At 47.1% G+C, this 25,697-nt stretch overlaps 1 protein-coding gene across 3 annotated transcripts in view; it reads left to right on the top strand.

The window, feature by feature from the left end:
• Nucleotides 1-25,697, top strand: part of KIF26B (kinesin family member 26B) — a 562,023-nt gene that overhangs the window by 388,262 nt on the left and 148,064 nt on the right. For all 3 annotated transcript variants that reach the window (XM_024246431.3, XM_054560800.2, XM_054560801.2), the window contains one exon: nucleotides 616-799. In XM_024246431.3, coding sequence (XP_024102199.2) covers nucleotides 616-799 — 184 coding nt within the window. The remainder of the gene's footprint in view (nucleotides 1-615; nucleotides 800-25,697) is intronic.

The raw sequence follows: 25,697 nt of genomic DNA, 5'->3' as shown, positions 1-25,697 counted from the left end.
TATCTACGTGAGCAGCCCATAGCCTCAGCGCCCTGCACCCTGGCAGGAGTTCACCTTCTGATTTGGTGTTATATTTCTAAAACCAGTTTGATTTTTCCTGTTGCACTGGGGCTTGTGTTTTTCTTCCGGTGCCCTGTACATAGCATGCCTTGACTGGTCTCCACATGGTTCTTCATCAGACTGGTTTGGATTTTACAAGGTGTTAGAGTTTTTAAATTAGCTCATGAGGTCTCTCGCACTTGAGTTTATGCCAGAGAAGTTGTGGAGTGATTAACTTAACGGGTGCCCTTATCCCCAAAGATGCCCAGCTTTGTTCCTGCTTAAGCTGAATGTTAGTGGATAACAAGTAATTCTTTGTAAATCGTGATTGCAGAATCCTGCTATTTTATGGCGTTGTTTTTCCTTTTGCTGTATAAATGATTGGGTAGCTCGTTAAGTTCACTCTGTTATAGTAAGGGACTGCTACAGAGGACACTGAGCAGGAGGAGAGAAGGAATGATTAGGCCTCAGTAAGAACGAGGGGTTTTTTAAGAGAAAGAAGACGAAGTAAGCCAGCATATCTGATTGTACAGTCATTTTCCCCTTATTGTTCCTTTTTTATGTTTTCCCCTCCAGAGCTGCCCAGAAGTTAAATCTGTCTTCTAAAAAGAAGAAACATCGGCCTTCCACTTCTTCTGCTGCCGAACCACCGCTCTTTGCGACCAGCTTCAGTGGAATTCTGCAGACCTCCCCTCCCCCAGCCCCGCCCTGTCTGCTGAGGGCTGTCAACAAGGTGAAGGACACCCCAGGGCTGGGCAAGGTAGGACCATCCGCCGTCCCTGCCATTTGCCTGTTGTGCGAGGTTCTGGATCAAGTTTCAGGAAGAAGAGAATGAGGGCTCCAATGTATTAAAATAAGACGGTGCCAGGGAGAAAAGCAGGCAACGTGAAGTTCCTTTGAAAGTCCTGAAAATTGTCATGGGTTGCATACACTAAGTAGTAAGCTAAGACCTTCAAACTGTAAGAGATCTGATTTGCTTTTGGTGGGAAAAATCAGCTTTGCATTGTTTGACAGAATTGTAGCCATTTAAAGAAAAGACACAAAGGCACAAAATATCGAGGCGGGGGCAGGAGACCGAGGGAAGCCACAGTACAAGGTACAGAAATGAGACGTAATGAGGCCTCATAATTTCTCTGTGACACTTTCGAGTTTTTTCCTCCTCTTCAGATAAATCCTGACTTGTGCTTTGAACCAGACCACCGAGGGGATTTGTGAGGAGCGTTTGCAGTCTTGCCTTTCTAGCCAACAAGTGCGATTTCGAATTGTTACAGATGCATAGGAAGAGGCGTAGGATCGTGCTTACAAGCTGTTGCTCAGCTACACTTGGGACAACTTTATTTTTAAATGTCATTTCTAAATTCTTTCTCCCTTCCGAGAAAAGCATTTGGGTGAAGTAACTTACAGTTTACTCATCATTGGTGAATAAGCCAGGGCTTATACAAACATGTAGTGAAAGAAAGAGGTGGCGGTTTTATTTTTTATTTTTATCACAAGTAGGAGTGGTGCACACGACCTCACTGGTCCTTTGCAGACTTAACGTGACTCCAGCCCTGGGCTTCATTTGGCCGGTGTTGCTAGTCTTGCTGAAGCTCCGGAGCAACTACTAAACTGTGCGGATTGAAATTTTACTTGTTCAGATCGCAGACTGCCAGTCCCCTGGGTACCCAAACATGGTCATGCCTGGGTTTCTGGGCCTCAGAAGGCCTCTGTCTCTCTGGAGTCTCCCCTTACACCCTCTACCCTCTCTTCTTTTCTCCTTTCCCAGTTTCTCCCGTGTCCTTCCATGCTCTCCCACCCTCAATCTCACCACCTTGTTGGGAAGGTATTAACTTCTTGTGGTACTTTTCCCAAGAAGAGTTTAAATTTCAAGATTACATTGAATAGGTCAGGCACTGTGGCTCACACCTGTAATCCCAGAGCTTTGGGAGGCCACAGCAAGAGAAGCACTTGAGGCCAGAAGTTCGAGACCAGCCTGGGTAACATAGCAAGACCCTGTCTCTACAAAAAATTTAAAAGTCAGCCGAGCACAGTGGCAGATACCTGTAGTCCCAGCTACTCAGGAGGCTAAGGAGGGAGGATCACGTGAGCCCAGGAGTTTGAGGCTGCAGTGAGCAATGATCATGCCACTGCACTCCAGCCTGGGCCACAGAGTGTCTCTATTTTTTAAAAACTTACATTGAACAGAGCAATGCTTCCTCTGATGGGAAGCATCCAGTCCTGGAGCTTTCCTTGGTGGTGGGAAGGACAGATAGTTTTCAGCTGAGGGCTTTCCCAGGCCCAGCAGTAAAGTAAGACCCAAGGAGGCAGGGCGGCGGCCTGGGCTGTCTACAGGGCCTGCCCCAGCATCACTGGACATGGAAGCAGGTGGAAAAAACAGTGTGGACCAGGACTCCTGTCCAGGAGAGGACTCAGTGGGTGGGAGCCCCTGAGGAGGGGCCATGGTACCCCACAGGGGCACACGGGTGTGATCGTGGATGGTTGATTCACTGCCATCTAAGGAGGGTGGGTCCAAGTAACTGCTGGGATCTTCTATTCTTTTTTACATTGTTTTAAATTTTTAATTGTGGTAAGATACAGATAACATAAAATGTACCATCTGAACTGCTTTTAAGTGTACATGGGCTCTTGTTTTGCAAAGAGGGATTTGGAACTTCGGTGCCAGAGCTGAACTGCCCTGGACACAGTGAAATCAAGCTGCCAGTGCAGCCACCTTCCCCTCCTGTGCTCTAAGCCACACCTCACTTCTCTTCTGAATAAGTGTGAGCAAATGTTTAAGTGGTATCTCCTTGAAAAGGTGCCAGATGATTAGCCAACCTGGGGTGCTCATGTACCCCAATACAGCCCTGTCCAGGGCACCTCAAAATGAAGCACATCAGAAACCGTCCTCCTCCATCTACAGTACTGGCCTTGTCTGTGGTTCCTAAAAGGGTTGATGTGGGTGCATCTTCAGGTGGCTCTGACCTCTCTCCCTCTATCCCTAATGACTTCCCTGGAATTCTGAGACAAGGACATCAGGGTGCTAAGGCCAGGGACCAAAAGAGCAGAAAGAGTGTCCCAGCCAGTGGGATGACCCAGCACTGACACAAAAATAGTTTGGAGGGCAAAGGACACTGGTCCAATCCTGATTTCATGATGTACCATATGTAGTGACCACAACAGGTAAGGGGCCTTACAATGAGGAGTTATGCTTGTTAGTAAACTAAAGTTTGCATTTCACACTTTTTTTTTAATATTAAAGATATCTCTCTCACTCATTTGCATTCCAAAATGCAATCAAAGCCCTGAGTTCACCCATGAGACTGTGTCATGGAGTGGGGCATCGGCCTGGGGTCACAGAACATAAGAGAAGGTGTGGCTTCCATCTGAGCAGTGGCCACATGGCAGCTGAGTCCACCCTCCTGTTCTGCTCAGGCTTCTGGGGCGTGGGTGACAGTGAGGTGGAGGACGTGACAGTTGGAGAGAATGTGTACCATGATTGGAACAAGAAGTTGGCTGGGCGTGGTGGCTCACGCCTGTAATCCAAGCACTTTGGGAGGCCAAGGCAGGTGGATCACAAGGTCAGGGATTTGAGACCAGCCTGACCAACATGGTGGAACCCCGTCTCTACTAAAAATACAAAAATTAGCCAAGCGTGGTGGCGCATACCTGTACTCCCAGCTCCTCAGGAGGCTGAGGCAGGAGAATCGCGTGAACCTGGGAGGCAGAGGTTGCAGTGAGCAGAGATTGTGCCACTGTACTCCAGCCTTGCGACAGAGCGAGACTCCATCTCAATAAAAAAGAAAAAGAAAAGGAAAAACGAGAAGTTACCAAGACCCTGCCTCTTCCTGCACAGAGCATCTGGTTCTTCCATTTCAGCAGGCTCTTACTCTGCCCTACCATATGGTGCCAAACTCCCTGACCTCAGCGAAGGCCCATCTTCCTAGACTCCTGCTTTCTCCACCTCCACTGATATCTCACCATCATTAGGAACTGCAGTTCTTTATACCCATGTGGAAAAATTTCCATCAATTTCTCTGTTGCATAATTTATATTTTAATATCACCAAGAAATACAGCAGAGTTTAATATAGAACATAAATAATTGGCGCTATATATAAATCAGCGGGTTTGAGGTAGACAAGTTTGATTGAATTCCCAAAAGCAAGTTGATTGATTATTTAAACCTGACCTGGAGCCTCCTAGAATGGAGGAGGGGAGCAGGAATCTCCAACGCTTGAGATGGCCCTGAAGGTGAGAGTGTTGTGTCACCCAGCCCGACCACTGCCCCTCAGGCCTCAGCCACCCACCACCTCCCTCTGGAAACCTGGGAGGTCTTCCTCCATAGGAACGGATTTCATGAGTTTATTTAGAGCAACTTATTTAGTAGATAAGAAAACTGAGGCCCAGTGAAGGTAACAGGTTTTCCAATGACTCCAGAAGCAGGGCAAGAAGTCAGGACCTTTCGGCCATTTTATTTCCTACTGTATTACTGGCTGTCACTAGATAAACACGACCCTTGACAATTTGGGGTGGAGACAAGAGTGTCAGGGAACTGCAGTGGTAGCAAAATAACGTTGGGAACCAACTGCCTTTGTCCAGTGGGGAAAGACATACTTTTCAGAGTCAGGATTGGGAGAAGAAGGGGAATAACAGCCAAGAATAGATACACAGAATGAGGGAGAAGGGAGGTGTGCTATCCCATCCCTTCCCTCCTTCCCATTCCCTGCTGTTTCCAGCAACAATCCCACTTCCCAGCCACCACCAGGGAGTCATTGCTGCCCACTGAGCACCTCTTGAGGCAAAAGCTTTTCTGGTGGCCGTGGTGGGGGAAGAAATGGAGGTAATTTCCATGTACTTGGAGATGAGGCATGCACACGCACATGTGCGCACACACTAACCATCTCAGGATCCTCTGCCCCTAGAGCATTTCCTGATACACAGCAATTTTTTTTTTTTTTTTTTGTAAGACAGAGTCTCACTCTGTCTCCCAGGCTGGAGTACAGTGGTACAGTCTTGGCTCACTGCAACCTCCACCTCCCGAGTTCAAGTGATTCTCCTGCCTCAGCCTCCCGAGTAGCTGGGATTACAGGCATGCGCCACCACACCCAGCTAATTTTTGTATTTTTAGTAGAGATGGGGTTTCTCCGTCTTGGCCAGGCTGGTCTCAAACTCCTGACCTCCAGTGATCTGCCCACCTCGGCCTCCCAAAGTGCTAGGATTACAGGCATGAGCCACCATGCCCGGCCCACAGCAAATATTTATGAAGCACCTACTATGTGTCAGGTACTGTGCTGAGCAGTAGGCTTAGGTTTGAAATAATGGACAAGGCAGAGCACCTGTCCTTATGCCACTTATAACTTAGTGCTTTATTCCAGTCAGTCTTAGAAAGCTCACCAATTTGGGCCAATATGAAGGACAATCTGATTTAAGGAAAAGTCAGGATTGTAGGCTTAAAATGATTGTCTCACTTTCAAGTTATATAAAGAAATTATGCTACTAAGTAGTCTTATAGAGATATTCTTAATAAACAGATAAAGATGATTAGTGGATCAAAGCAGCTTAGTCCCCATTTATATTGCACTGATTTGGCTTATATGTAAATGATGCTTCTAATCTGTTTGAAAACGGTTCCTTCTCCTAAGTCAGTCAATGTTCTTCATGAAATTTATTTGCACAATTAATTAACATCCATGTTTAAGGTTCATTTGTTAGTATGTCACAGCTTAATGTCAGAGCTTTCTGTCTTGGATTAGAAGCTTCCAGAGCAAAGCATGTTATCTGTTTGACTTGCTAAGTATATGGCTCTGCAGCCACACTATGGTGCATCAGCATTTTTAAAAGTGAGAATGGTAATGGTGACAGTCATATTGGATTGATGACAATCAACCTGTAGGTTGGTTGGTTCTCCTCTTCCCAGAAGAATCCCTGAAGGGAAATACATGAAGCACGGAGGGAAAGGGAGCCATCTTTCTCTTCACAATCTCCAGGGATGCCTCAAAAAAACAACTGTGATCAGCACCTACCCCTTTTCCCCCAAAACATATTTGAGTAATATCAGAACATTCTGATAGGTGAATCAAGAGAACAGACTCTCTAGAATTTGGAAAGAACATAAAAAATTGAATGGAGAACAGGAGGAGGAATTGTGGAAAATTAAGCTGGGAATAGGTCAAGGAGGGCTTACCATACTTGATTCACTCAGCAAATCACTATAAAGACCTGCTGTCTTCCAGGTGCTGTAGTAAGTGCCACTGAAGGGGGCAGGACACAGGAACTGGTTGGCTGCTCTGGCACAGTAAGAGGAAGATGTATCCTGATCTCCATAAACTCTAAGCTCCCATGAAAATATCTGGTGGGCGTTCAGCCTCAGCCACCACTCATGTGCCATAAATGCTGCTTCTCAACCTTAGGATGCCTGCCTAGCCTCGTCTGGGCAGAAGAAGGGCTGTAGGGTGTCTGTTAACAGTGAATCCCCATCACCACCCATGGCCATCACCACCCATGGCCATCACCACCCATGGCCATCACCACCCATGGCCATCCATCTGGGTATTTCTGAAGTGCTTGATGGAGATTTATCCTCTCTGAACAGTACAGCCTCAAAGCAGGCAATTTGGTGGGCTTATCAGAATTGCAGTTTAGAAATAAACTCGAATGTCTGGCCGGATTATCTTTCTTATGCAATAAAAACAGGAGCCATTATTCTCTGTTCTCCTCAGTCATTAATTTTAAGTCATCTGTCTCTTATTCAGCACTGTTTTTCAAACCTGGTGGCAACATTTTTGCATCTATTAAAACTTATATTTGCTAATCTGTCTCACAAGCATATATACACACTTAGACACTATGTATTTCATGTCATTAGGTCCTTTATTGCCTAGATTCAGCTTAACTCTAAGCTCTCCTTTGTTTGGTGTGTAAACTAAGCATAGAAAAAAAAATAATAAAACAACCATGTGTGCTTTTTAGCAGAGACCCTTTTCCTGTACAGATGTATTAGCATTTTTAGGGTAGAAGTCATTCAGTTACTAAGTCCTCGTGACACTGTATGAGAAAGACAAGATTCCTGTTCAGTTTACATTCTGCTTATAGGAAGAGGAGAACAAGATTTTCAAAATTAGATTAAAATACTGTGGTTTTTTGTTTGTTTTGTTTTTGTTTTTGTTTTGAGACAGAGTTTCGCTCTTGTTGCCCTGGCTGGAGTGCAATGGCGCGATCTCGGCTCACCGCAACCTCCACCTCCTGGGCTCAAGTGATTCTCCTGCCTCAGCCTCCCTAAAATACCGTTTTTAAAAAAGGTACTCGGTAGCTGTTATTCACTTAGTCAACAAGTAGAAACAGTGGGGATAGCTCTCTCTTGTTCAGGAGGTGATGCCAGAATATATCCAGGGGAAAATCTCATGCCTTTCAGCCCACCAAGGTGCGGTTTATTTACACAAATTGTCCAGTTCCTCATTATTATTGCTGTCCTTCCTCATCCTGATGCATGACCAAAGAGAAGAGAAAAGATCTGAGCCAGAATTAACATCTTTACTTCAAGTATTCATAAAGTATTCTAATGTGATGGATAATTCTGGGTCCCACTAGATCCCAGTAGATTCTGGATCCCGCTAGATCCCACTACACTCACAACTCCATTCTTAAACACTAAAGTTGGGAAAAGCGAATTGTGAGTTCTCTTTTATTTTGGTTCACTGTTGGAGGGGTTGGGAACGGCATAAATAATACCTATTCATCACTATAGCTAGCCTGATAGCTTTGTAAATTAAATTGTTAGCTCTTCTGGGAAATTAACTCATGTGATGTTAAACTCCCTAGTTAAGCTTACGTAGAGTTGGTGGTGGTGGTTGTTTTCCCTTTCTTCCTTTATTTCTTATTTTGAGCCTTCCTTCAACTAATATCTCAAGAGAAAGGCTGCTTGGGGAAAATGTTCTGACTCATTCATCTTCGCAGTTTCTTTTTTCCCACGGATGTAGATTTCGCCAGCCTCTGGGCCGCACATGCGCAGTATGCTGCTAGCGCCACCCCAGGCGCCCGGAGCTCCGGAAGCGCAGGTGGCGCTGCCCGAAGGGCCATGCTATTTCTGGGGCAAACCTGAAAGACCTCAGTCACAGGGGCTTTCTTCTACGCCATGCCACTGTTGAACTTAGCAGTCCCCATTCTTGCAAAGAGTGGGAACGATTAGGTTTGGTCCTGTAGCCCAGAGTTTCCTATCTTCTATCCCAGGTCTGTTCTTTAGCTTTCAGGGTGCAAGTAGAGAAACAGAATTTAGCATTCACTTTCTCCGTGGAGATCCTGCATTTCCTACTTCTCTGAACTTCCCCTGCCCGCTTCATATGGGTAGACAGGTTCTTCTGAACATCTTCTTGTTTAAGTTTCAGGGACATGACGCCTTCCAGGCACTGATATGTGTACATATACTCCACAAGACGTATCTGTGGGAAAGCTAGAATTCAGCCCCTTATGTTTCTAGTGGAATGTTCGTTTCAGTTTCCCTCACTAGGTTGTTAGCTTCTTGGGAGGAGGAAACATGTTCTTTTCATCTTTGTACCCTTTCAGTGCCAGCTCAGTGCCAGAAAGGATACTCAATGTGGTTGAACTCAAAAAAAAATTCTATACAGTTCTTGTGAAGTCTTGATGGGGCGCTGAGCACTGTGTAGGGTCCGTCCTGAAAGAGGCAGCTGCGAAAATGAGGCAGAAACAGTGAAAACACAGACCTGACCAGAACCCAGTGGTCCTTGACTCCACCTGCTCTTCCCAGGGCGCGAGTTGTCCCGGGGTTTTACATCAGGAAGAAGGTGATGCTTCATGCCACACACTGGCAAAGAGGAAACAGTGTCCACATCCCTCACTGAGGAACTTTCTCGAAGACTATCTTGTCCTGTCCTCTCATTTTGCACATAAGGAAACTGAGGCCCAGCAAGAGGCACTAACTTGTCAACCCATTTATGTGGGAGAAGACAAAAGTTTAAACTTTTGAATGTAAAAGATGATTTGTTGTGGAAAACTGTAAATCAGAATTTGAATAAGAGATTCTTAATCTTTTCCTCCCATTTTGCAACTTTTTTTTTTTTTTTTAACAGGGTTTCACTCTTGTTGCCCAGGCTGGAGTGCAATGGTGCAATCTCAGTTCACTGTAACCTCCACCTCCCGGGTTCAAGCAATTCTCCTGCCTCAGCCTCCCAAGTAGCTGAGATTGCAGGTGCCCACAACCACGCCTGGCTAACTTTTTGTATTTTTAGTAGAGACGGGGTTTCACCATGTTGGCCAGGCTGGTCAACTCCTGACCTCAGGTGATCCACCCACCTTGGCTTCCCAAAGTGCTGGGATTACAGGTGTGAGCCACAGTGCCCAGCCCCATTTTGCAACTTTTGATCTCAATTCTGCTGGCTCTATTTTAAGGTATTAAATGGAGATGGTAGGCTTGTATATGTGTGTGCACATGTGTGTGTGTGTAAGTGTGTAGGAGGAGGAGGAGAAGAAAGATAATTTTTATAAGGGGACTTTTTAAAAGCTAGCAACCTTTATCATAATTGGTGGACAGCCTTGGGGCCTCCTGGAATACCTGTAATTCCTAATTAGCATCCTGATTTATGGAATAAAAACATGAGGCAAAATGAGGGAATTCTCTCTGGAATAAATGCCACTGTCTCAATTAACCAAAGGGCAATAAGATGGATTATAATGCCAGAATAGGGCTTTTGATCAGTCTTTGTCCAAAAACCACATTTTAGTTAAGCTCAGCACAATTAGACCATTACTGATATCAGGAGAATGAAAATAGTAGGTATATTTTAAGCTAACATTCCCAGCATCTTATCTTTCTATAGTCTTTCTCTTGTTAATGGATGAAAGGAAAGTTAAGCATGATTTGTTATAATTATCCCATTAAAATGGGATTGATAGAAATATTTTATATTAAAAAAATTGGGAGTCCAAACTGCTGACTTAATTAGAAAGTTTTCCTTTGTGCCTCAAACAGAATAGGAAATGCTGTTCTTGCCTACTGAATCGTTCGTATCAAATAGAAAATATTTGAATCCCTTTCTAATGCTTCATTGAACCAAAATGTATTATTATGGAGGGGGAGAATAATTCTGATACGTTCTTTTTTTTTGAGACGGAATCTTGCTCTGTCGCCCAGGCTGGAGTGTAATGGCATCATCTTGGCTCACTGCAAACTCTGCTTCCCGGATTCAAGTGATTCTCCTGCCTCAGCCTCCCAAGTAGCTGGGACTACAGGCACACGCCACCACGCCCAGCTAATTTTGTTTTTTAGTAGAGAGGGGGTTTCACCATGTTGGCCAGGCTGGTCTCGAACTCCTGACCTCAGGTGATCTGCCCACCTTGGCTTCTCAAAGTGCTGGGATTACAGGAAAAACAACCAAAAATAGAACAATTACAGCAGCACTGAGTGCTAGAGACAAATTTCCTGCCAAATCTCTTTTCCAGTTCCCTCAATCTGCCTCTGTGTTCTGTGCCACAACCAAAGATTCAGATACCAATTTTGTCCACTTGTAGCTCAGTTGAGGTCTGTTAACCAACAACAGTGAATGCTGGGTGGATTCGTTAGTGGAGCTCTGTTCCAGCTGTAGCTAATAAAGTTATTTTCTCGCTGAAATCGGTGATGGTAAAATTGGTCTGTTTTCCAATGCTGGCTTCCTCAGTTTCCGCTGAGTTCTTTTCTCCCGGAGTATGAGATCACAACGGCACGCCTTACAAAAGAGTGCTCTTGCCTGCTCCATCCTGGCTGCTCCCAGGCCAACCCTGGCTCCTCACCAGCACCCTGTCATAAATGCTCAGCTGCCCCTTCCCCTAGCAGCAGCATCGGCACTACATTTAGGACCCTTTCTGTATGTACCCTGAAAACCCACGGCGCAGTGGTTAGGCTGCAGCAGCTCAGGCCAGCTTGGGGCAAAAGGCAGAGAACTGAGACCATGTAGTGAGATTGGTTCAGTCAGTATTGGTGGAGGAGCTGCTGGGGGCCAGGCACATGCTGGAAAAGTGGCGTGTATGTCCTGCGGTCTGAAGCAAGAATGGGATCAGGCAGTGTGGAACCAATTTGTAAACTCCACACACACTGACTGTCATTAGTAACTAAGTTGCTACAAGCTCTTTTTTTGTGAGCCTCAAAACAGGAAGCCCAGAAGAGTTTATAACTGGAAACTTTCAGGTTTTTACAGGAAAAAGGAGAATCTTGTTTTCCCCAAAGGTTATTTCCTTCCGCAGCCTGGCCATGTGTCCCTCTCCCTCAAGTTTGGGAAGCAGGACAAAGGGCCCTGGGGAATGCCTTAGCCCATGATGAGCTGAGGGACAGTCATTTTTGTCCCATCATCATGCATTTGATCTGCTCCTTGTTTTACGTAAATATATAATTTTAGACAGCGTCTTACTTCGTCACCCAGGCTGGAGTGCAGTGGCCCTGACACGGCTCACTGCAGCCTCAACTTCCTGAGCTCAGGGGATCCTCCCACTTCAGCCTCTCAGGTAGCTAGGACCACATTAGCCACCATGCCCTGCTAATTTTTTGTATTTTTTGTAGAGACAGGATTTCTCCATGTTGGCCAGGCTAGTCTCAAACACTTGGGCTCAAGCGATCCGCCTGCCTTGACCTCCCAAAGTGTTGGGATTACAAACATGAGCCACTGCACATGGGCTGTTTTAAACATTTTAAGAAAATATTTTATCATATTTGCACAAGAAGATGTTCAGTGAAGGACAATGTTTTGAAAATCCAATTGGATATTCGCTGGGAGGTATTTTTATAGAAATCCATGGAAAGCTAATCATAGGAAATCGGAAAAACAGAGAGCAGGGTTTGTAGCTCAGCCTTTCCCCTACCTTGTTCCACATTCTATAAAAAGTGGAAAAGTGGCAAAGTAGCACCCTACAGGGGGCTCAGAGGTGCTGGAGGACTAATAACGCAGCATTTGCATGTCCGTGCCATGCGACCCTGCCGTCACGCTCTGTTACAAGTACAGATGGTGAAAGTGTGGCCAGGAATGGATGCTGGAAGCCCAGAAGGAAGCTGGCTCTTGTCTGGAGGCTCCCAGGGTGGATCTGCTCAGCCTTCACTTGGCTGATTCCTGTCCAACCAGTGGATATCGGTGAAATGCCAATTCCTTAGGGAGGCTTTCCCTGCCAACCTCCCCAACACCAGGTTATCCAGGCTGGGTGCCCCCTCGTGTGCTTCCGTAACCCCCCAAAGTTTCTCCTCATTGCATTCATCACCCTTTAGATGACTGATCTGCATAATTCCATGTTCAGTGGGTCTCCTTATTGAATGTAAGCTCCATGAGGGCAGGGCCATGTCCTTCTTGTTCCCCTTTGAATCCGGAGCACTACACGGTGCCCAACTGTCATAGGTGCTCAGTAAATACTAGGTGTATTAGCCAGAGTTCTCCAGAGAAACAGAACCAGCAGGGTGTGTGTGTGTGCGTGTGTGTGTGTGTGTGTGTGTGTGTGTAGAGTGGGGGTGGGGGATTGACTGATTTTCAGGACTTGGCTCCTGTGATTGTGGAGGTTGGCGGGCAGGCTGGAGACGCAGGGAAGAGGTGCAGCTGGAGTCCAAAGGCGGGCAGCCGACAAGCAGAATTCCTTCTTGCTCAGGGAAAGTGAGCTTTGGTTCTATTCAGGCCTTCAGCTGGTTGGATGGAGCCCACCACATTATGGAAAGTCATCTGATTTACTCAAACTCAGCTGATTTAAATGTTAATCTCATCCAAAAAAAATACCTCCACAGAAATATGACCAAATATCTGAATACCAGGGCCCAGCCAAACTGACACATTACCATCGCACTAGGGGAATGAATGGAATGATGACACTGGTTTCCCTTCTGTTGCGATGATCCTTCCCATCTGTATAAGGCCTGACAGTTTCCATGCCCTTGCACCTATGTCATCTTCCTGGATTTTTTTTTTTTTTTTGAGACTGTCTCACTCTGTTGCCCAGGCTGGAGTGCAGTGGGGTGATCTTGGCTCCCTGCAACCTCTGCCTGCTGGGTTCGAGTGATTCTCCTGCCTCGGCCTCCTGAGTAGCTGGGATTACAGGCACATGCCACCACTCCCGGCTAATTTTTGTATTTTTTATGGAGATGGGGTTTTACCATGTTGGCCAGGCTAGTCTCAAACTCCTGGCCTCAAGTGATCCACCCGCCTTGGCCTCCCAAAGTGTTGGGATTCCGGGTGTGAGCCACCGCACCCAGCCTCCCTGGATTCTTAATACAGCCCTGAGAGGTAGGCAGTGGGGCAGTGGGGGGAGGCAGGGGCTTGTTAGGTGCTGCCCATAGATGAGAACACGGAGATTCAGAGAGGGCAAAATAATTCCTAGAGGTGACACCGCTTTTCACAGTGGATGGGGTGACACCATATGTTTGTTTCTACTGTTCTTTCCCAAATCATACAACATATGAGCCATTCATCTTGTGCCAAGCACTGTTCAGAAGGCTCCATCCTCATGACACCTCTGTGGGAAGTGTCATGTCACCACTCCTCTTTTACATTGGAGGAAGCTGAACCAGACCTAAGGAATCTGCCCAGCATCACATGCCTGGTCTGTGGTGGAGGTGGGCTATGAAGGCCAACTCTGGAACCCGTCCTCTGGATGGCTGCATGAGACTGTCTCTCTATAGGCACCTTATGTGGTCATTTTGGTTTCAGAAGAGGTACAGTAAGCAAATGTTCCTGGCTGGCGTGCTGCAGGTGCCTTGGTGGGGTGGCAGGCTGTGGTGGAGGCTGAGGCTGGTCGTCCTCCTCTGCCACTGACAGTCCCAGGCTCTCTTCCCTCATCATCTCAGATAGCTTTGTGGTTGTCACTGTGTTGTTTTATATATGGATATTTTTAATGGATTTTTATATATGGATTGCCGTGTGACTTGTTTCCCTGCCCTAAGCACACCGATGAAAGTACATTAATACTCAAAATGACTTTGAAAAGACCAAAAGAAACAAAAAAAGTCCTAAATTCCATGGGAGGAAAAACCATGATTCTTTAGCCCTACTCCAGAATAGTAAGAACTGAGAGCCAAAGCCAAGGCGGGGACAGCACCCTGGGAGCTGATGGGCTGGTTAGTCCTATCCCGGATTATATGGTGGCACCCGGGTGATTCCATTTCATTGAGAATTCTGTGTCTAGAGCACCAGACAGTGACCACAGAAATGTTTGAACTTTAGCTTTAGTTTAAAGAGATGTGCTGTGAGTATATCGAGCATGGTCTGTGGGGACACTGCTGGAAGAGGGAGCATTTCTGGAGCCCATCGTGGCTTTCTTCCCTGTCTGGCCTCAGCTTTTACTTTCCTTTTTTCGTGGACCCCTCTATCTCTTGTGTCCAAACCCACCTACTTTTCCAGATCTGGCTAAGTGCCTTCTTCCTTCAATGTCCCACCCCCGTCCCCTACTGAGCCCCCTCTTTTCTCCGTGTTTTGTATCATGTACCATCCCTTGCCCAGATTTTTCTATTAACCATTCACCACTCTGTTGCCATCACCGCTTTATGGGTCTAGGTTTTCTCCTCCACTGAGTCTTTAGGCTACTTGAGGGTGGGAATCTTTGTTCCTATTGCATTCATATCCCTGAGAATGCTTAGCCATATGTCAGACAGACAGAACTCCCTGAACTGAAAAACACTGAGATGTGGAGTATAGCACAGTCCTTGTATGACTTTTTCCCTGCTTCTCCCTGTCATTTACCCATCACCTCTTAGTCCATCAGGTCACCCATTGATTCATTCAGAAGACATGTATTACGTATCTTCTATGTGCTAGTTACTTTGGGGATACCCAGATGAGTTAAACGTGGTCTCTATCCTTAAGGATTCCAGAAGTTGCTGTCAGAAATAGTTAAAAATCATTCTCCAGGTAGATAGCTCAAACTAAAAATATCTGTTATTATGGCCATCACTCCGGCTTATCATGGCAGATAAGGCTGAAATTTGTCCCAGATAATTGGCTTCCTGGTGAGCTTTCTCCCTCCTTCTTTTTCACTGAGTATACGCTAATATTCCTCCAGTATTCATACTGCATTGTGAGGACAACTGACAGTATAGCAGCCAGGGGAGTCTGCACCTGTGTTTTCATTTTAGCGCTTTGATGTGCCGCGTGCGGTTGCCCTGCAGTTAGTTCATGTGCGTGAATCACAATGGCATGTAAAACGTGTGCTCATACAGACCCCTCTCCAAAGAACTCACGCATCCTTTGCTTCTGGAGAGAATTCCCCTGAATGTATGTGATGAGGAAGTTGGGCTTTTCCTCTCTGTGCGGGGCTGAAGCGAGGGGCTTTGCTCAAGGTCATACAGAGAGTCGTCTGCCCTTCCGGGCCGTGCTCTTCCATTGGAGGCAACACCTGGGCATTCTTTGTTTTGCTTTTGCCACAGAGGGAGAAACATCATATCTTTCAAAATTCCAGTGTTTCCTAGTCTTCTTTGAGAATGGCCCTATTAAGATAGGCGAGAAGCACCAGGGGTAGGCGAGATTCTTGGATAATGTGCGTCCTGGAAGGTGGTGTATTGTGGAATGGGGATGGGAGAGGGGGAAAAGGAGAAAGAAGGGAACTCTTTTCGTTTCAAGCAATAGAAATTCGAACTGTGATGTCTCATGGAACCAGACCATGAGAAGGTCATGAACGCCCGGAACTAGGATCTCTCAAGTGCTCCGGGATGCTTCTCTCCTCGTCTCTTATTTGTGCTTCTTCCCACATTTTGGCTTAATTCTTCATTTCGGGCCAGCTTTCTCTCTTACAGCTGCCACCAGCAGACTGGACAGACTCCTGTCCTCTCTGGCCCTAAACTCAAAACTTCCAGGAGGGGGCTCAGATGAGCGGGCAGTTGGGGGTCAGGAAGCAGCTGCTCAGATGAAGGGGGTGCTGGGGTTGGGGTGCTTAGGAGCATCTGCCTGCGTGGAAGACACTATCCTACAAGAAGGCTGGAAAGACAGACAAACGTCACCCCCTGCATTTTTTGATGGTTTGTAGGAAGCGTCAGCAAGCATTTAGGAGAAAAAGCCAAGACCAAGTTACACAGAGCATGTCAGGTCTCAAATCCCGACATGACTCCTGTCAAACCCAGTGCCAGGGAGGAGCGGAGCCCTTCACCCAATCTGTGTTTACCGAGCATTGACTGGGTGCCTGTGAAATGAGGATTTGGGGGGATTCATTTTGTGGACCACTGATTCCACAATCATTTAGCAGTTTCCAGGGGAGAAAAGTGGCCTGCGTATTCAACAGAGCTTAGAGAATGGAGACTGTGTAGGGATTTGCCCAGGGAGTGCAGTAGGGAGAGGTGCATCGCCAAGAAAATCGGAGGCTTCTCCTTAGCAGGCTCATCGTTTCCAAAGAGATGGAGATGCAGTCCCGAGTCAGCGCTCCAGCTTGCTGGGGGCACTGGCTCCAGGTGGACAGTCTTACGTCTGCCTGGCATTGCTGGCTATGCTATGACCTGCTTCCTCTGTGAAAGAGCTGCTGAACAAAAATGCCCAAATTTTAGCACTTCTTCTTCTTCTCCTTCTTCTTCTTCTTCTTCCTCTTCTTCTTCCTCTTCCTCTTCTTCTTCTTCCTCTTCCTCTTCTTCCTCTTCCTCTTCTTCCTCTTCTTCTTCCTCTTCCTCCTCCTCCTCCTCTTCCCCCTCCCCCTCCCCTCCCCCTCCTCCTCCTCCTCCTCCTCCTCCTCCTCCTCCTCTTCTTCTTCTTTCTCCTCCTCCTCCTCCTCCTCCTTCTTCTTCTTCTTTCTTCTTCAAGAAAGGGTCTGGCTTTGTCACCCAGGCTGGAGTGCAGTGGCGTGAACACAGCTCACTGCAGGCTCAACCTCCAAATTCAAGCGATCCTCTCACCTTAGGCCCCCAAGTAGCTGGGACTACCAGCACGCGCCACCACGCCTGGCTAATTTTTGTATTTTTTTAGTAGAGACGGGGTTTTGCCATGTTGCCCAGGCTGGTCCCAAACTCCTGAGTTCAAATGATTTGCCAGCCTTGGCCTCCCAAAGTGCTGGGATTACAGGCATGAGCCACTGCATCTGGCGGTGTTTTTTTTTTTTTTTTTGAGATGGAGGTCTCTGTATCATCAAGACTGGTCTCGAACTCCTGGGCTCAAGTGATCCTCCCGCCTCAACCTCTCAAGTAGCTGAGCTTACAGGCTCAAGCCACCATCCCCAGCCAAGCACATTAATCTTTATGAAAATGTTTTGTTTCTGCCTTTCCCCACTCTTGCAATGGTTCACCACAGTCATCCCATTTTCCCAGCAGCGTGGAACTCACAGTCAGAGGGGCCCATTCTCCCAAATTAACCCCACCTGAGAGTTACATTATGTAACACACTGGGAATGGGGGATAAGGAACATCTGTCTCCATCTGTGCCAGGTGCTAACTTCCTGTGTCGCCCAGGAACACTCACCTAACACCTCCAAGTGCCTCCGCAAAAGTGCCAGGCCATGTATGTGGGACACTTGCTCTGCAATGTAAGCAAAAATGGGTGCAGTTTTAAAAAAATTATAGATTTCTAGAACTTTCCAAATAAGTTGGATAATATCAGCAGTTGGTATTCATATAGGTTAACCTTCACTTGGCAGAACAGTCTGAACAGGTGCGTAGATTTTAAGTAGACTTGAATTTGAAGGCTAAGGTCATCCAGATCCCTTTGCGGATGTGGAGCTGGAATGAAGACCTCCTGGCTTTGCCTCCTCTGCCATCATCGCAGCCGGCAGGTCCCAGCTCTTCTCTTTCAGTTGCTATGTGACCCTATGGAAGATATTCAGTTTTTCTGGGCCTGAAGTTCTTTATCTGCAAAACAGGAAAACGAATCATACTTCCTCAGAGGGTAATTTTGAGGCTCTCATGACTGTGCTGGAGAAAGTAGGGTATGAGGCCTGGTTTGGGGCTGTGGGAGCACCTCTTCCTTCCGTCAGTCCTGGGAGCTCAGCACTTGGTGGGATGTTCCAGACCAGGAGAGGCTGGGACTAAAATTCCGCGGTGATCTATGGGTGCAGAAGCTTTAGACACCTGTTCAAGAGACAGGTATCAGGTGAGGTGAGTCCATATTTAGGTCTCCAGCTAGGATTTAAACCTATAAGGGGAAGAAGCACAGGTGAGCTACAGTAATTTTGGCTAAAGGTCCAAATTGAGGCCAATCTCAGGGCATGTCCCTCTAACTAGAGGTAAGGCATTTAGTCAACAGCCCTCCAAGCTCAAATAGGCAGAGGGTAGAACTGAGGGGGAATAGCAGCTGTTACTAGGAGGCTGGTCACTGGCACCCTTGGGTTTCAGGAGCAAGGAATCCATCCTGGATACTGTGAAGGCCCTTGATTCTTAGAAAAGTAGGGTCCTGGCGTCAGAGCTGGAGCAGCATGGAACAGATGACCGCTTAGACACAGGGCCAGTGAGTGATCAGCTGCAGCCTCGTAGGTTTCTCTTTGGAGGACTGGAGTGACTCCCAGGCTCAGTAGGGGACTCAGTAGGGGACTGAGCTTGGAGAAGCCCACGGCCACCCTGCCTCCATTCCAACCAAGATTATTCACTCCACTCCCGTTTAGCTGGTCACATGGCTCCCGTATTCCTTGCTCTCCATTGCACTCAGTCCAAAGTCCAAATTCCCCAGCCCAGGGCTGCAGAGGGCTCCCTGGCCTCTAGTCCCTGGCTTCTCTCGCCTGCCCCCTTGACTCCAGTGAGTGGTTTTTGGTGCTGCAAAGAGGACACACTTTCTCTCACCTTCGGGCCTTTGACCTGCCTGGGCAGTGCCCTCCCCATCTTCCTCCTTTGCTCTGAATTCATCCTTCTTCTTCAAGCTTTAATTTGGATGTTATCCCTTCACCCCACTTCCCCAAGGAAGTTCCCTCCTGCCCCGAGGCCTCTTGCCATGCTGGGCTCTAAGTGGGCATTGATTTCTCTGTGCAGAGTTTGTCCTTCTTTGAACCAGGTCCCTCCTGGACGATGGAAGGTGCTAGATACACGTTTGTCTAGCCACAGGGATCAGAGCTCAGAAGGTTGTGGGGACAGGGCATCCTGCCTGCCCTCTCTGAACATTTACTTTGAGTCACTTCAGTTACTCTTTACCTGGACAACATAATGTCGGGGAAAACTCATTTATTTGCAAAAGGCAAAATACATGACACTGTTTCACTCGGAAGCCCCTCAGACCCAGCATCTCGCCAACCTTTGGGCTTAAGAAGTGGTGAAAAGGGGGGAGGGGGGAGGGATAGCATTGGGAGATATACCTAATGCTAGATGATGAGTTAGTGGGTGCAGCGCACCAGCATGGCACATGTATACATATGTAACTAACCTGCACATTGCGCACATGTACCCTAAAACCTAAAGTATAATAATTAAAAAAAAAAAAAAAAAAGAAGTGGTGAAAAGATGGGGAGAGAGTGACTGAATGCATTTTTCTGTCTAGGCAGTTTAGTATTACAGGAGATGCTCTCAAATCCTTGACCGGAGTGAAGGAGAGTTCTTCTCAGTTATGTAAGAAAAACAGCTCATTGTTATATGGTGCACACTGAACACCATCGTGTGTTTTCTCAGTCTTTATGTGTGCGGACACGTGGTATTTAAATTAAAATTTGGCCAGGCACAGTAGCTCATGTCTGTAATCCCAGCACTTTAGGAGGCCAAGGCAGAAGGATCACTTGAGCCCAGAGTTGAGACCAGCCTGGGCAATGTAGGGAGACCCCATCTCTACAAAAATTTAAAAAGTAGCCGGCCATGGTGGCACACACCTGTAATCCCAGCTAAGGCTGAGACAGGAGAATCACTTGAGCCCGGGAAGTCTAGGCTCCAGTGAGCCTGCGATTATACCACTGCACTCCAGCTTGGGCCACAGAGCGAGACCCTGTCTCAAAAAAAGAATATTAATTAATTAAAATTTAAGGAATTCTGTTTTTACTACAGTGAGTAACAAGGTTTTTGTTTTTTTTTTTGGGGGGGGGCGGTTTTTCAAGACCGAGTCTCGCTCTGTCGCCCAGATTGGTGTGCAGTGGCGCGATCTCAGCTCACTGCAACCTCCGCCTCCTGGGTTCAAGCGATTCTTCTGCCTCAGCCTTCCAAATAGCAGGGAGACAGGCGTGCGCCCCCACGCCTGGCTAATTTTTTGTATTTTTAGTAGAGACGGGGTTTCACCACGTTGGCCAGGCTGGTCTTGAACTCCTGAGCTCATGATCCACTCGCCTTGGCCTTCCAAAGTGCTGGGATTACAGGCGTGAGCCACCGTGCCCAGCCTGTTTTTGTTTTTGTAGAGATGGGGGTCTTACTATGTTGCCCAGGCTGGTTTTGAACTCCTGGACTCGAGTGATCCTCCCACCTCAGCCTCCCAAAGTGCTGGGATTACAGGCGTGAGCCACCACACCGAGCCTAACAACGTTTTCTGTTTTGTTCCTGTTGGTCTATTTTTTTTTTTCCCCCAATCAGTATTTTCAATGTTTTGGCTCCAGACGGATTTTAATGGCACATCACATGTTACTGACGTGCAGGCCCTCCCGTGTCTCCCTGTCTGTTCATCTGCTGTTGTCTCTGCCAGGGATGCTCATCTCTCATTCATTTTTTTGGCCTGGAAACATGCTGCTCAGTCCTTAGGCCCAGCTCCCGTGTCACCTACCACCTTCAGGCCTTCCCCTTGTCACTCCTCCAGGCACTGTGCCTGTGTCCCCTACTTCAGACCGTGAGTTGTGGATGAAAGGGGCTGTATCTTATTTGCCCCTTTCTGCATTTATTCATGTGGATACATAGATGCTCATTCGCTTCAATTCATTGAACATCTGCTATTGGCCAGGGACTTTTTCCCTTTTGGAAGGAGACCCAGATACCCTCCAGACATAGGTCCTGCCTCTCAAGAGTTTTCATTCTCCTGAGAGAGGAGAGAGACTTGTTGAGCTACGCGTGGAGTGCTGCCTGACAGCTTGCTATTTTCTTTCTTTCCTGTGAGATAAAAATGCACCTTATGGTATTACTTTATTTTAATTCTGCGATGACATTTGTGGTGGTTGTTTTAAGATTCAGAGATTACTGGGTGTTGATCTCCTTATGATACTCTCGGTTCCTAATTATATTAGAAAAAAAGCAAAGCGGGAACTTGGCTTTTGTGTTGCGTTCACAGAGTGCGGAGGTTGAAAACATCTCAGCGCACTTCACGGAGGTTCTCAGGGACCCCATAAGTTTCTGGAAAAGTGGGAAATGCAAACCTGTCAACTGTCAGTCTCTCCCCTCTCACAGAAGCCTGACATGTAAATCTCAAGTTGTTAAACCTGCTGTCAGATGAGCTGCCTCCACTGAAGACTCCCTCCGCTCCTCGCGCTCTCATCACTGCCCTTCACTCTCTGTCCCCACAGCACAGGGACGGCCTCCGCAGACTCCCATGTGTGTGCTCTGGAGAGAAAAGATTCTGGATTTGGGTGGTCTCACCTCCAAAATTGCAGCCCCTAAGGGGAGCCGTGCTAAGGCGTGATACAGGCCATGCCCCTTCTAGCCCCGTGGGACACCTGGCTGATAGCAGCCTGCGCAGATGCAAGGAACAGAAGGTGGCCCCAGACCCCTTAGAAGAAACCAAAGTGCCTCAGAGACAGGACAGGTGCTACCCCGGAGGCCAGTCACCAGGTGCCCTGGGAGCTGGGAACCTTTTCATCCTGTAGGTGGCTGTTTATTGCAAGGGGCATTAGGCAGACAGGAGGCAGTGCTGAAATTCAACAGCACAAAAAAATTTCCAGCTTCGTCTTGGCTTATTAATAATGAAACAGCAATAGCGCAGGCACAAATCAACAGTGAGTAGGTGGGTGGGTGAGACAAGTTGGACATTTGGGGAACAGCCTGGGTAGCTACAGATACAGAGGGAAGCCATTTGGTGTGTGTACCTCCCCTCTTCCCTGGGACAGGAGCAAACCTGAAATGAGAACGGCAGTCATCTGCACACAAAAACTAGGTTAGGAAACTGTTTTCTAAGGGGCCAGGTTGGGTCACTCTTTGTGACAAGAACCGTGTGAACCATTTATTACCTGTAATTCTGACTCAGCATTGATATTTGAAAATTCTTCCCTAGGGCTGGGTGCTGAGTACTGTTCTAAGTGCATTACATACAACAGCTCATTTACATACATAATACATTTACACACATCAATCATTTACATGTATCAACTCATTTACGTACATTAACTCATTTGCATACATTTCATTTGCACATAACTCATTTGCATATACCAACTCATTAAAGTTGTCTCTTTTACTAGTGAGGAAACTGAGGCCTAGAGAGTCATGTGCATGCTGCATCTCTGCATGCTTCCTCTGATGGTTTGATGTGGGTCAATCCTACGTCTGTGCACATCTTAACAACTATCATAGGTGTAGGGTGCCTTTGATTTACTAGAAGTTTCATCAGTCCACCTGATCCTCACCACTGACGTAGACGTTAGAGTTGGTCCTGGGTTTTCTCGGTCTCCATCCCAAGGCTCTTTACAGCTTTCTGTGGCCTGATTTTCTTGTTGTGGATGCTGAAGGGCACTTCTCAGTGGTTTCTTCTAGGGCTGTTGTAGATTGTAGCTGTTTCATACCCAGATGACCTGGGGGGAAACTTCAGTGTGCACAGATCAGACTCAGCACTGGTACTCGTTCTCCAACCCTACTCTGTCTCTGCGGTGGGAGTTTACCATGCTCAGGCTTAAAGTACTTCTCAGCTGTGCTAGTGGTCCCTTCAGAGAATGAATTATGCTGAGGCAGAGAAGGACTTGGAGAGGGTAGGGAAGGTCACAAATTATACAGCAGATTAGAGGACAGAAATTCGGTTTGTGGCTTTAATATTTTATACTCAGTATGACAGGCAGACTCTTCAAAAAAAACGTAACCTAGTGGCCCAAATCGCAATTTTACGTTATGCCTTCAATATAGGAGGACCCTCACATTGCTTAAAAGGGGTCTTCAGGGATAAATTTACCCAAAATTTCACTCTTGGCTCCGTGGTGACGGCACATCCTCACTCTGAGAACCAGGACCGGCCTCGGGAGTCCAGGCTCTGTTCCTGGTTTGTATGCACACCGATTTCCCCACTGTCTGTCACAAGCAGTCAACTTCCCATGTCTTAACAGTTACTGAATCTACCTGTCTGCACGTGGCCAAGCCCCGCCCCCACTTCCCCCATGCTCTTCTCTCTGCCTGGCCAACTCCTCGATCTTGGCAAAGTCCTTCAGAACCCTTGGGTAGTGTGAGTTACCTTCCCTTGTATAGAATTTGAAAAATCATTGCCCTTTTTTTTTTAGAGTCAGGATCTCATTGCTCTGTCACCCAGGCTGGAGTGCAGTGGTGCAATCATGGCTTACTGCAGCCTCAAACTCCGGCAGATCTCAAGTGATCCTCCTGCCTCAGCCTCCTGAGTAGCTGGGACTGTAGGCATGTGTCACCATGCCTGACTAATTGTGTTATTCTTTGTAAGAGATGGGCTCTCACTGTGTTGCTGAGGCCAGTCTCGAACTCCTGGCTTTAAGGGAATCCTCCTGCCTCAGCCTCCCAAAGTGATAGAATTACAAGTGTAAGCCACCACACTTGTCCATCATTGCCTTTTAATCTTTGCATCCTGCCACCTCCCCAGCACAGCCAGCATAGGAGCCGGCACTTAGTACATGTTTGTTTGGGGAATGAATGTGAGGTCATCGGTCAATGATTCTGAAATGAGTCTATTGAGGGTGGAAACCAGCACAATTCAAATGCTTTGCATTAAATGCCAGTCAGTGTCTCTTCCCGAAGACCCCTACTGAGCCCATCAGATGTAAAATGCCCCATTTTATCACTGAACAACCTGTTTCCACCCATTTCTCTCATTCACTGAACAACCTGTTTCCACCCATTTCCCTTGTTCCTCCTTATTACAGTGGGGGACGTGTCTTTGCCTTCTTTCAAGGGTTAATGTTTCCAAGTTGGTTCTATCTTCTCAAGGATCACTGGTCTTCTCGCATACACCCTCTTGCTCCTGAATCATTAACAACTCCTGCTCATTAGATGATGTTGCTGTATCTCCAATTATATTTTGAAACTTTCTCCCTCTCACATACTCCTCCACGTGTCCCATTTCTCTGCTTTCTTAATGGCCACTTCTCAAACACGTGGCTGATAGATTCCGGAGGCCTTCAACTCCGACCTGTGAAGCAGCCAGTGGCCTCAGGAGTGGGGCTGCTTGAGACCGTGGGAATGATGTTTTCGTTAAGAATGGACTGCATGTATAATGGTGGTCCCATAAGATTATAATACTATGTTTTTACTATACCTTTTCTATGTTTAGGTATGTTTAGATTTAGATTAGATATGTTTAGATTTAGAATGTGTAACACAATTACCACTGTGTTACCAGCAATCCTGAGAGGACCCCAGACCCTCTGAAGGAAGCGGGCTCCTGCAGGACCCGGGAGACAGTGTGGAACTTGACCTTGCTCTCCTCCTCAGGTCAGGCCCACAGCATCTTTCATGGGGACTGCACTACAGGTTCCCTTTTTCTCTCCCTGTCAGTGCATCCATCTGTTTCTGCGCTCTCTTCGGTGTGTCCTCTGAACCACCAGAATTAGGTTCCTGCACACCAAATGTGATCATTTCGTTTCACAGCTAGATTGCTTTTAAACAGCTAAGCAGGTCACGCTAAGCTCAACACAGTCCAATCCCAAATACCAGTCAGGCTCCCACTGTCCCTTCCTATCCCAAAATGTCACCTCCCCTGTGTTGCAGCCACATTGAAGCCTCAGTGGCCCCTAAACGTTCCAGACCCTCTTGTGACTCTGAGTCTTTGCCCCTGGGTTCACTCCACTTAGAATGAGCTTCCCCCCATGTTCTGCGATACACAGTCACTTCCCCTGTGAACAGATCCGACCTGGGCAGAATGCTCTTCAGTTTGTTCCTGTCGCTGCCAGGATCTATATGTTCTGACTCTCTTCTACGACACGGAGACCTTTCCCGGAGCAGGAACGGGGCCACAGCCATGTTTGCATTTTCCGAACCCAGGATGGTGCCCCTGTTGTTTGTTCTCCCCGTTCAAGTGTTGCTGACTGGTGGGGAGGGACAGCATCACCTCATTGAAAGTTTTGGGTTAAACACTGTCTGCAGTAATTCAAAGGGATAAGAAAGCTCCTTTCGCTGTACATCTTTAGACGAAGCATCAACAAAGGATTTTTCATTGAAATCCAAACTCAAGGTGTATACATGTCACCTCCCAGCACAGCAAACGGCACAGACTCCAGGGAATGTTTTCCTTCCAGAACAACATTATAAAGTAGCAGCCCCCAGCCTGTAGGTACCAGGGACTGGTTTCATGGAAGACAGTTTTCCCACGGACCAAGGGTGGTGGTGGGGAACAATGATTTCAGGAAGATTCCAGTGCATTCCATTTATCATTAGATTCTCTCAAGGAGCGTGCAACCTAGATCCCTCACATGCGCAGCTCACAGTAGGATTTGTGCTTCCATGAGAATCTAATGCTGCTGCTGATCTGACGGGAGGCAGAGTGCAAGTGGTAACGCTTACCTTCTGCTATGTGGCCTGCTTCTTAACAGGCCACCGACTAGCACCGGTCCATGTCCTGGGGGTTAGGGAGCCCCGCTCTGTTACAGAGAACAAAATTTGTTACGTAGGGATCACTTGAGCCCAGGAGTTCAAGCCTGCAATGAGCTATGATTGTGCCACTGCTTTTCAGCCTGGGTGAGCAAGACCCTCTCTATAAAAATTTTTTTTAAAGACTA

This window comes from Pongo abelii, chromosome 1 (assembly GCF_028885655.2).
Source record: "Pongo abelii isolate AG06213 chromosome 1, NHGRI_mPonAbe1-v2.0_pri, whole genome shotgun sequence".
In the NCBI taxonomy this organism is placed as follows: domain Eukaryota; kingdom Metazoa; phylum Chordata; class Mammalia; order Primates; family Hominidae; genus Pongo; species Pongo abelii.
This window is presented reverse-complemented; position numbering and strand designations above follow the sequence as displayed.